Raw genomic sequence first — 12,262 nt, 5'->3', positions numbered from 1 at the left:
ATAACAGACCAGTTTGACTTCAGACAGGGAGGTCACCTGAGGTCACCTCAGTACACACAGTATTATCTTGTATTTGCTAAGAATGAGCAGTTACTTTGAATACTGCAAGTAGTGAGGTTCTCTAGTGGCAAATATATCATTAATTAAGGCAATAGGTAAGTATTCATCACCTTGTACTAACAGTCACAAACCTTCTGCAGCTGAATATAAATTGCCTTCAAAATGTCTACCTCAGTTACATTTCCATTTATTTTATTTGGTGATACTGATCCATTCCTCATCATTTTTAAACATACAATAACATCCCTCCTCCTTAGTTCTTTTAATTCTTCCTACATCTATTTCCAGGTACCTCCTTATAGCATACACAAACACGTAACAAATTTAAAAACAGGTGTTTCTGTTATCACATGGATTATGTCCGGTAGCCTTGTGATAATAGCAAACACAGCTTATATAGCAGTGTCACACTAAGAAACAAGTGACAGATTCACTTAAGGTCCAACTGATGCAGGTGATTTCTTCTACAAAGCACTGAGTTATATACAAAATAATTAATTTATACATGTATATATATATAGATATAATATAGATATAATATATACATACTGTACATAATTTATTTACAATTAAAATATGCTTCTTAGAAGCCTTTAAATACCAGGGTTATGTAACATACAAGTAATGGTAATAGTCTAATTTTAAAGTAATAATGATAAATTCTCTTCGAAAAAATGTTTACTTCAATAATTGAAATTAATGCAGAAAGGCTGTGGTGGGGGGAAGTGAAGTCTCCAGAATAAAAGAACTTTCCTATAAAATTCCTGTTTCACCTTTGCTCAGACCCAGGTCTAGTCAGATTTCTATTGCAAGTAGCTTAAATAAGGTCTTTGCTGTCAGTCCTTCTACTCTGCCATACCCTGATTTACGTTCACACACTTTCAGGAACACTTCCTCAGATTTTTGTTTCTGGTCCCTCGGCAATCAGAGGCTGAAACGAGTTTCTGATCCTGGCAACTTCTGCTGCACACAGATGTCCAAAGCCTTTGTTGTACCACTCTGGGGAATGTCCTCTGAAGAAATGAAAGGACACGATTATTGCGAAACCCAAATACCCCAGAGATATGCTCCACAGGAATGGGCCTGCCATGCCTCCTATCCCTTCCTGCCCATGGTGGCGCTGAGAACTTGGCATGCATTGTAAGCATATTCTGAGGTTTGCCTTTGCAGAAATCAGATAACCAGATTTTATTTCTATGACCACATCATCTTAACAGTGGTGGCTGCTGAATAGAGAAATGAGCTTGGTGGATAGAAAAGACTGCAGAAATTCTCCCTCCAAAGCAGCAAAGCTACATTAAGTGTGTCCTCTGCTCCCAACACCTCCTCTCCCTGAGCTGGAGATTTTTGCCCTGGTGAATGGGCATCTGCTTTCTGCAGGTGGGACACTTACTTTAGGTCARTTCTGCAGATATGGGTTAGCCTGGCTTTTCCTGAGCCACACGGCTCGATTAGGTACTGGGAGTCCATCACGATGGCTCGCACACCTCCCATGAGAGGGGCCTCCTCGTGCTCCACAGAGATGGCCACCAGCATACACATCCCCTTTGGTAAATCGGCCCTCCATGTCCTGCAGAGACACATTCAAGATAGAATCACTTTAATAACTAGACTTTTTTGAGTACTTGAATAACAAAGAACCCGAACCAAAGTTGCAGTTTGTTTGCTTATCACTGTAAGGCCGGAACACCACGTGTCAGACGGCTGATGAGAGAATATTACCTACAAATACAAGCAGGGGAAAAGACAAGAGTGGGAGAAGAGACTTATTAAAATTAAAATACAGTGCTGGCACAAGACCATGGTATAGACTGGACAAGACCGTAGGCTGCAACTGCCAGAAGTATATAGCCATGAAACCCTGGAACAGCCCTCCATGAGAAATAGAGAGGGTAGGAAAGCTAGCAGTTTTCAGAGGGAAATTAACTGATTTTTTCTATGGAATTGTTGCCTATGATGTCCCTGGACTGTCCTAGGAGTCCTTGGAGGAGTCTTGTGTCTCAAAGTGGTTGGGACTATTGCTCAAAACAGGCCACAGAAACCTATCAAGCTGGGTTTTCAGAGCTAGACTCTCTTCTGTAAATGTATTAACCTTAACAGTGGGTACCATAGCATTTTAAGAAGTGCTCAGAGGCAGGGATACACTCGTACAGCTGGGGACAAATCCAGGCCCAGAGCAGCCCTGGCAGCTCAGACCTTCAGAAGTGACTCAGGGAAAGATCTTGCTATGTACATTATTTTCCTGAATGAGAGTTGAAGATTCCACCCCAAAACCCACCTGATTTTGGTGCCCCCCCACCTCAGCTGGGGATCCGACCATCACGTGGAAGGGCGACTCGTCAGCTGTACTGCCGGCTGCAGGCAGAGAAGTTTTGCTTCCCCCCCTCAACCACTTTGTAACCCCCCTGCATTACAGGACATGATACAGCCTTTTGCAGACAGGCAAGCAATCACTCTGCCCATGCATCTGACCCGCTAAATGCTAATTAACTCTGCTTCCAAACAAGTTTGGTCAGTAGAGGCCTGGGATATTGTAGGACACKCAGTGCAGTAGTGGCTGGAATACAGCAACACTCCAACAACATTGTAAGCCTTTTGGGCAGGAAATGGCCCATTTCCAGAAAGTTTGGAAAGGACATAAAGGGAGTGCTAGCCATCCAGCAAAGGCTGAAATGTTGCATTACACCTGTGCAGAATGTAACAGAACAGCAAATGAAATTTAGCACAGCAAAAAGCCTCATTACTACCAACACTGACTCCTGAAACTCCCCAAACATGTTTCAAGGGCATTTGAATTAAATAAAAAAAAGTGTCCTTTCATGACAAGCATTTATTTAATCAACAGTATTAACATACAATACTCTTGGTGATGATAAGTATAATTGCAGCACATTTTAATAGGACATTCTGCTGCTAATATCCACTGACACACAGCTGCTGACAGTCTCTTCAGATGGCTGATAGTGTAGTTGAGGTCTGCTTTCTTAAGGTGGGCTTTGGTTTGATAAAAAGCAAATATCTGAACCAACTTCCTTGCCAGCTGTCCTACAAGGACTGGTCACCCAGGCATCCACAAATCCATCGGTTGTCCATTTGTTTCACTGCTCACTGAAATGCTAGAAGAGGTCACTGTTCAGAAAGGGTCTCCTCCTTTCAAACTCCACCTATCAAGAACCCACAGGCTTTTGCAGTTCATTCTAACATAATCATGGGCTTTTCTGTCTCTTCTCCTACAGGATGTATGTTTTATCTTTTTTTTCCCTGAGAGGAGGAAGAGTGGAATTTTCTGGAGCACAGAACCACATTTTCTCTCAYCAGCATTACACAACTATTAAGTTAGTTTTACTTGGGAATGAGTACTGCATCTGAAATTTCACAAGCCTGTCATCTTATTTGTCAGTTAGCCAGTGACAGGTAGTTGTTTTCTTATTACCAAGGTGTTTCTTTTCACAAGCAGTCAGGTTTTGGACTGGCCTGTTAAGATATATTTTTATTTTGAGCACTGTCGGTCATTTCATTTTTTCCTATCGCAAGTTTCTAGCCTCTCTGACATTCTGCAGAAGTTTTTTATCAGGTTCAAGAGACCTACAATCAACATTTTTTTTTGTTCTATTAGCATTTTCTACATATTCCAGTGCCTCATATCTTTCCTGTCTGCCTTGAATTTGTAGCATGTTGCATGTTTCCTGTTTGGCAAACTACTGGGCATAATGTTGGGCTTAAATCTCACAGGATAGTCTATGATAAATTCTCACTGTGAGACAACGTGTATCATCTTTCTGCGGACTGCCTGACATTGGGACTCTGCTACTTCGGAAAGCATCATGCTTTGGTAGGTAAGCTGCTTTCAAGGACTGTTGAAATTTGAATTTCAGCAGATATTTTAAAATTCTGTATTTTGGATATGAAACTCTGGGTTGCAGCTATTACTTGTGTACAGCTGCTATTCAAGAACATACAGAAAGACACTAATTTCAGAATGTTTTACATGTGTACGTGCATTAATAAAAATGATGAGCTATGTCCGGAGATGAAACACATGGACAGCGAGTTTAAAGGTTGGTAGGAAATCATGCCTCAAATATACTACGAACCTCTGAACCATTAACTGCCCAGTAACCATCTTCTCTGCTTTGCTGTGACTGTCATTTTGGTACCTAGGTGGCAATTACTTGGGTCATTTGTGAAGTAGAAAACTATCCATACCAGAGACTGCAGCAGACGTAGAATTCCTATTCCTGGTTATATGGATTTAGGCCAGTCACTTCTCTAAATATCACGCAGTAGTAAAAACGGGCATGACACCCCAACTCACAGTGATGCTATAGTACTTAACCTTAAACACTAAAGGAATCTTTCATGAAAAGTGATGCACGTGCAGGGCAGCTGCGAACTGCTCCAGGTCCTAGGCAGATGAGATGGGGCCCTCCCCTGTCCTCTCGCCCTTCCAGTCTCCTCAAGGGATTTCAATCTCCTTGCTCTGATGGTCCGTTTAGAAGAAAGAACAACCAGGAGCGTATTCTTTCACAGCCAACAGTTAGATTGGGAGGAGAAAATTGTTGTCTGTTAAAAGATATTTATTCATATCCCCAGAGGTGAATAATAATTTCACTGTTCAGTTCCCACCAATCATAACATATCAAATTGACTGCGATATCACTGGCTGATCTTGCTCTAGACTTAATGATATAAATTAGGAGAGATAAACAACAGAAACTGACAGATTTGCCTGATGGCTGTTTTCAGCCCTTAAAAACCCACCAGGATTCTGTTTTATGACATATATTCCAGTCCTTGGGGGTCATTCTGCCTGGGTTAGTGAAAAGAATGAGAACCTGATGGCAAGATTTTTCTTTAACTGATGTGATTGCACAGTGGGTCTTTAAAGAACATAAAATACCATGAAACCTAATAGTGAATTAAGTGCCAAATAAGAAGGCAGAATTATGGTCATCAGAACCCTCCCACGGCTCCCAGACAATCTTCTTGGTGCTATGCAGAGGGCCAAATTTATCACTAGTGTAAATCAATAATATTATATGAGAAATTGATTATAAAATAAATTAATTTAGCCCAGTATACTGTGGGCTGGCAAAGGATGTAATGTGAGGACTAGTGTTTTCAGATTATAAGGAACTTGCAGAAATATTTAAAAAATCTTCCCCAAGAGTTCCAATAAGAATTATTCCATCAATGTCTACATGTTATTATTCTGTAATAGAAAACTGAAGTTCATAAGAGGGATGTACTATTTTATTTTACTGGACTCATCTTTTACCTTCAATCTTTGTTCCCTCTAATACAGTTCTGACTCACTGGACTATTTCCTTTGTCAAAACTGCTTATTATTTGTCTGGTGCATCTTTTCAATCAAAGGAAGCAGAGACCAAGAATGGAAATGCACAAAACCATCCTGAAATAAATAACTACAGGATTGACTCCACTGTGAGTGAGATATTTCAGCAACTCCACTATCGCTCCTAGCAAGCAAAAGGCCAGGGTTTCAAAGGCAGGATGTGCATAAAAAGGAGTTTTATTTGTCTGTTCTGTATGGGTTCGTAGGCAGTGGCAAAGCTGGGGTTCAATCTGGAATGTCAACCTACAGCTGCACATTTATTTGAGAGATCTCATCACCTGCAATACAGTCAGAATAGATATCTAATACCTCTTTCTCTTCATTTCCACAGTAGGATTTTTACATTAGCAAAAACATTTAGCATTCCTTGGTCTAGAAATACTCCAACTGCAAATCTAATATAAAGACTTATATAGTGACCACATAACAACCTTGGCTTAAAAACATCACTGTCTTCTCTACTAAACATTTGGCTCTTAAACATCAAACATTCCCCAGAGAACGGCAAAAGCAGGGTAAAAAACAATTGGGTTCTGTTTGCACTGTTTTGACAACAAACAAAGCTAAGAGAACATCAGCTATTATCAGACATCTGTTCTAAAGAATAAATGATATTTATGGCCTCAGGAGTATGTGCTGCTCAAATTACATCAGAGAAAAGGTCAGCATGCTCTAGGTGTACAATTTTAATTCAGTTTGAGAAATAAACACTGCTGCCCAGAAGTAGAGTTCTCTAAGTACAATTATATGGATGCTAAGGCTGAAATGAGATAAGAACAGATCTTATATGCATTGCAGGAAGTGAAGATACTGGAGAAGTGCCTTTAGCTTACCTTAGAACAACAAAATCTCGGATGGGATGAGGTGCCATGCTGTTCAAAACATACTGGTAAACTTCTGTCTGCTTGTCCAGGCTCTCAACAATCTTCCACTGCAAGAAGTCCTCATCCCAAATGTGGCGTTCTCTCAGCACTCGGTTCAGGACAACTGATGGGGGAGCTTCAACTTCCACGGAGGCTTTCCACAACCTTAGGGGGTTCCCATCCCCAACCTAAAGCAGAGCAACAAAAAGAATAAAACCTCATGATTCATAAGCATATGCTCCGTGAAGGATAATTGAGGACAAAATCTAGGAATGGACAACTGACTTTAGTGTAAGAAGTGAAGTCGCAGAGCGTGCATATTTCCCTGCTATTCATTAGTATTATTGCTACATTTGCTGCTGTTTTGTATCTAAAGACATACACATACTAGTCCTTGATGGAAAATTGAAGTGATACATTACTTCTGCTCTCACACCAGTGTAAATTTGGACTAGTTCCCATAGTGTCAGTGGAGCTGCTGTAGTATTTCTGGTATGACAGACACTGTCTCAAGCCCAAAGATCCTAAGTGTAGTGAGGAATATGTGAAGTAACAACAGATGAGTGGAGAGACTGCAACCCAGTGCCAAAACAAAGCTACTGTCTCAGGCAATCTGATGTGTTATCTGGGACTGAGGATTGGCTGTGCCAGTTAATCAGTTGAAGAACAGAACATGGAGGAGCAGAAGACATGATGATTCACTTTTATGCCAGATACATAGATGTTTCCTCATCAAAATAGCTGCAAGAGTAGTACTGGGAAAATAGTTTTCAAAGAAGAAAGACACAAATTGCTTGCTAAATCCCATTAGCTCATGGATCCTGTTACTTGTTACACCTCCACAGTGTGTAATAAAGGGAGCTGCAAGTGCTGGGGTGTGTGCAAGATGAATATCCTAAATTCCAGAGATACAGCAATTCTGCCTGGCTTTAGAGTTGCCATAACTGAGGCAGCAAACAAGCTACTTTGTGAGCACTGGATTTTTTAAGTCTTGCTTTTCTAGCCCCTCCCAGTCCTGGGGTCCTCACATACCACTCTAGTGTCCCAGGAACCTCCAACACCTCCCACAGACCCAGGATCATCTCCCCAGAAACTCAGCTCCCACCTCTCTCATCCTAAATTATTTTATTTTATTTTATTTTATTTTATTTTATTTTATTTTATTTTATTCCCCAGAGCTCTCATTTCTCCAGTCCTCCTGCCCGAGAGCCTCAGCTGCTCCTAATCCACTCTATAGCCTCACCTGCCCTTGACCCCAGACCTACACATGACCCTATTCCCTCCCAACCCTCTCCCACATCCTACTCCCAGTCCTCTCAGCAGCTACTGCTGGTTTGCAGGTCTCTGTTCTGCCTTTGTATTTCCAGCAGCCCTGAACTCCCACTGTCCACAGGGACCCCACAACATCCTCTGCCTGGGTACAGTGGTCTGGCTTTCCCTGAAGAACTGAACAAGCCTGGGACAATTTCAAAAATGTTGATAAAGGTTGCAGTTATCAAAAATTCACCTGGAGCAAGAAAAAGAAGATCAAGGATAAAAGTGGACATATGGCTGGCCTGGCCAAGTAAAGCCTGAAAAAGTTTTTTCATACCTACAGTTTGACAGTGTTCTGTGAACAAACAACAGGATACAGTCAGAAACTTTGCCTGTCCCCCAGCTGGAGAACTTACTCAGGCAATGTCATCTGTTGTTAACTCTCATCTCTCTCTTTGGTTGCATTGTTTCCTCTATCACTTACTTGATCTATTTTTGGAGACCTTAGTTTGCTTCTGCATGTCTTTCCCTGGAACGTCATAATTGAATCACTATCATGTTACATTTTTATTAACTACTTTTAGTGATCTTAAATAAAAGCTATCTGCTTCAGCAGATGGAAGGGTATGCATTTCACATTTAGCCACATAAGAAGTCAATGATGTGCCCCATAGGTAGGCTATATTTTGATTTGGTTTGTTTACTGCTTCTTCCGTGTCTCCTGAAATTACCTTTTTGTAGGCAAGTTCTGTGTTCTCTAAACTGGAACATGTGACCCATCCTCTGAATTTCTCTTTTGCTTCTTTCTGGAGAGTCTGCAAGAGACTTTCAAGGTACATCTGATAGTTCCCTCCTTCTTCATCCACTTGTTTCCCTAGTTCTTCCAGGGTGGGAGAATGCATTTCAGCATCGACATATGAGTTTCGAGACTGGGTGACCATCTCATGTGGGACCTGCTCCAAAGAAAGGAGGTAAAGCACAGAGGAAAAATCTCCTGCTGAGAACCTTTCTTAAAGGCAATGTTTACTAGGCTGCTGGGCCATTTGCTACCAAATCACAATGAACCTATCATCTGGAAAGCAAATATCTACTGTTATCTTTGTTTATTATACATGGTGAGCAATCAAGATACTATATTGAAACAGTCAATGGGTCAGCATAGCACTACTCATGCAGAGCAGTATCAACTGTATGCCAAAAATGCTGATCAACTGTATGTCAAAATATCTGTGCTACTGATAGGTTACTCCTCTAGCCCTCAAAGATGTTGCCTTGTGCTCCTGGGAAAGGGACATATGAGCACTCTCTCTCCTACACCTGCAGTGGAAGTAGCTCCAGGAAGGACTCTTCCCCTATGTGATTTCAACTTTCTTCCATGACACAAAGAAATAAAATATGTCAACTTTCCTTTTTGAGATGGATTAGTTTTAACTGAAGTGCTAAAAGCATATAATAAAATTAAATATTAAAGTAGAAGATTTTGATTTTAATTAGACTAAAATTTCCTAATCCTGTAATTTGGGTTGAAAGCTGCCACAGAATAATTACCTTGCATTTTTAATAGTTGCATTTTTGAATACTAGAAGGGAGCAGTCAAAAAGAAATAAGATAAATAAACTTTAGATGGAAGAAGTTTACAAATAAGTGAAGCACCAACAATCTCTGAGCTAATACAAGACAGAAATGTAAGCATAAACATAAATACTTCAAAGGATGCAGCATTATGTGTCCATGAATAATGCTGTTTGAGTCTCTCACTCACCTCAAAAAGTTTGTTGCATTCCATTATCATGTGAGCAAGTCCTTGAGTAGCTGCCAGGTTTTCACTGAGGTCCTTCTGATCTGGTTTACCTGTTGCGTATTTTTTCTGTATCACTCTGTAATTGAATTCAGTGTTTCAGGTAAAAAGAGCTGAATCTTTTTAATATGAAGGCAAACATAGTGGCAGGCTGTTCATGAGAGAATAGTCTGTCCTTAGTTTTCATTTATCAAAAAGATTGTTCAGACTACGTTGAGCCTTTTTTAAAAGAAAAATGTTTACCTAGAATATTGTTGAGCCAAAGGTAAAAACAGGAAAGATTACATATGTCCCGCATTAGGTGTGGTACATTTTGGAAGGGACTTCTAACAGCTACGATGCACAGGGTTTTATGTCATTACTGGTTAAAGTGCTTGCTCTGACACTGGTTGTAAGATTGGCCATGAATCTGAGTGTATTGCAAATAAGATGGGAAAAGAGGTCAGAAGGGACATTAAGCTGGACAGTAATGTTTAGCAGGGTCTATGCCCTGTTTAGTCTATACTCACCACATTATACTCATCTTACCGTGGCCTGACATGAACTCAGCTGTCCAGGAGGCAGAATGTAGCCGGAGAATCCACAGAGTGACCAAACATAAATACACTCAGTGGCAAAAGGGGGGCTGGGATTTCCTGACCCGCAGTCCCATGCTTATCTTGCTTGTGTCCAATGCCCCTTCAATAAGCATTGCACTTCCTCCCTGGAAACACCTCCTGACTTCCGCAAGGATATGACTTTACACCTTGTGCCCCTCACTGAAAATCTACATGTTAAAATCCTTTGAAACGTTTTCTCTCTTCACTACATCCAATCTTTGACTTCAACCAGAGCAAAGTCAGGCCTTTTCCCATTAGAAGCCAACACTAGTTATACAAAACTCACTTGTGCCCCACTGAAACTTTGTACGAAAAGCAGGCACTTGCATATTCTCAATAGGCAGACAGAAACACCCTGCTGGGCTTGCAAAAAGGCCTTTTGTGCATGTACCAGTGTGTTTTTGGCTCTGTGGTATTGGCTTTACCCTCTCCATGCGCTTCCTAATGTGCAGCGGAAAACAGACACTGCAGAAAATTTTACTCTTTGGAAACACTGAAAGCATCATTTTGTATTAAGCTGAGGATATGACTATCTATAGCATTAGGAAGAAACTTACCTTGGGGAGCTTTCCTTCTTCACTATATTAAGGTGGAAGAGGGAAGGGGCCAGGCAAACGGCAATGTTCATGGGAGTCATCTGGTTCTCCTCCACAGAGGTGACGTCGCTGAGGAAGCACAGCAGCGTCTGCAAGACCTCCCGGTTCTCGTCCGCCATCAGCATGACGGCTGCCTGCACCGCCTGCAGCCGCTGCTCCGCGGGAACATCTGAGGAAAGGCACGTGGTCGTCAGTGGGGTCAATTGTAACACCAGATAAGGAGCCTGGTGCGGGCTAAATTTACCTAGAAATTCACACTTTGGGAATGGCTTTTTAAAGAGGCAGATGAAGGGGCTGAGACCAACTGACTGCTGGAGTGCTGTTGTGTTTGCTCTTCCATCACGCATAGCGTGCTTAGCCAAGTTTAAGACATTTCTCTGTTCCTTATGAATTTAAAAGGTTGTTCTCTAAGCAAAAGACTGAACTTCATTTCAAGTTTATGAAGTGAGAGTAATACTCACTACTTATATCTTTCAATGTTACTTTTCAGGTTTCTTTTGTCCCTAGGGAAGACAGTTCAAAAGTCTTTGGAAAGCTTTGGGAAAATACTAACACTTGTGTCTTAGCCCATAAAAGCGTTTAATGAAATCAGTAATGGATGTGCTTAAATAGCATCTAAGATGGATTCATTTCTAAAACTACCATAAGTTTTCTCAGTTTGGATTAGGAGCCCTCCTCTGGCTATTACACACACTCTATATAATCGAACAAAAGAACAACAAAAACATATTTACAGCACAGGGAACAGCCAGCTTTTAAGCTCTTCCTGTTAGGCTTGTGCAAGCACTTTATTTTAAAAGCTTTCAAACATAAATGACAAACAGAGCACAGTGCCATGTTTCCAATTATCTACAAATGGAAAGGTCAGGTCTTTCTGAGAAGTTGAAGAAGTCTTTGATAAATATGTGCAATGTGTCTTTTCTCCCCATATACACTCCTTGCACTCCCTCACCTGTGTTCTTGTGCTGGCAAGTCTGATGCATACAGAGGAAGACCGGCCAGACCTTCAAGTCATAGGCAAACACTAGGCAACTGAGGGTTTTCAGGAAATGGAGAGAGTTTCATCAAGGCTATGTCATATAGAAGATCTCACTAATCATCTCATCCCCATTCCTGTGTGTTATGACAAATTAAGCCATTCCAGATACATGAACAAAATCCTATGAATCCTAGAAGTTCAGTGACATCCAGAAAATCAAAAATCCCTTGCCAATATGCTAAGAGAGGAAAAATCCTTTCTAATCTCACATTAGTAATCTGTTAAACAGAATGAATGTGAGGAAAATCTCTCAGCTACAGATTTATTTAATTGCAGACATTATGAAATACAATTGGTATCCCAGCAATTTTCAACATTTTTCTTTCTGTGAAAGGGGTTCTGTCAGTACTGTCTGAAACAGAAAAATATATATGTTGTTGGTCACATAGAAGAAAATACTGCTACTTGTTTTTAATCCAAAATTTTGTTCTCCAGTGTCTAGAAAGCCCATCTTTTCCTTTTGCTACCCTGGTTTAAATAGACCCATACTCAAGTCTTTCTGATATCCTTTAAAACACTTGCGCAGTTCAAAAAAATCTTTCCTAGCACCTTCTTTCTCCAAACAGTGAGTTCTTCAGACTTCCTACTGCCRTTCCGTCTCAGGTTACAGGGTCAGCCCATGCCCCTCTTCACAGCCTTTTTTGTTGGCTGGTAGAAATGTTTCACTGTTCAGCCTTTTGGCTGTTGTGAATCCTTA

At 40.8% G+C, this 12,262-nt stretch overlaps 1 protein-coding gene across 1 annotated transcript in view; it reads right to left on the bottom strand.

The window, feature by feature from the left end:
- Positions 1-906: 906 nt before the first annotated feature.
- LOC112976759 (stAR-related lipid transfer protein 13-like) overlaps positions 907-12,262 on the bottom strand; it is a 123,257-nt gene continuing 111,901 nt past the window's right edge. Inside the window, exons 9-14 of the mRNA XM_026088324.1 lie at positions 10,488-10,695; positions 9,296-9,410; positions 8,265-8,486; positions 6,250-6,467; positions 1,454-1,630; positions 907-1,073 (exon numbers count right to left, since the gene is read on the bottom strand). Of these exons, the coding sequence (XP_025944109.1) occupies positions 956-1,073; positions 1,454-1,630; positions 6,250-6,467; positions 8,265-8,486; positions 9,296-9,410; positions 10,488-10,695 (1,058 nt within the window). The 3' untranslated portion in view covers positions 907-955. The remainder of the gene's footprint in view (positions 1,074-1,453; positions 1,631-6,249; positions 6,468-8,264; positions 8,487-9,295; positions 9,411-10,487; positions 10,696-12,262) is intronic.

Source organism: Apteryx rowi, unplaced genomic scaffold (genome assembly GCF_003343035.1).
Source record: "Apteryx rowi isolate R43461 unplaced genomic scaffold, aptRow1 scaffold_763, whole genome shotgun sequence".
Lineage (NCBI taxonomy): Eukaryota > Metazoa > Chordata > Aves > Apterygiformes > Apterygidae > Apteryx > Apteryx rowi.
This window is presented reverse-complemented; position numbering and strand designations above follow the sequence as displayed.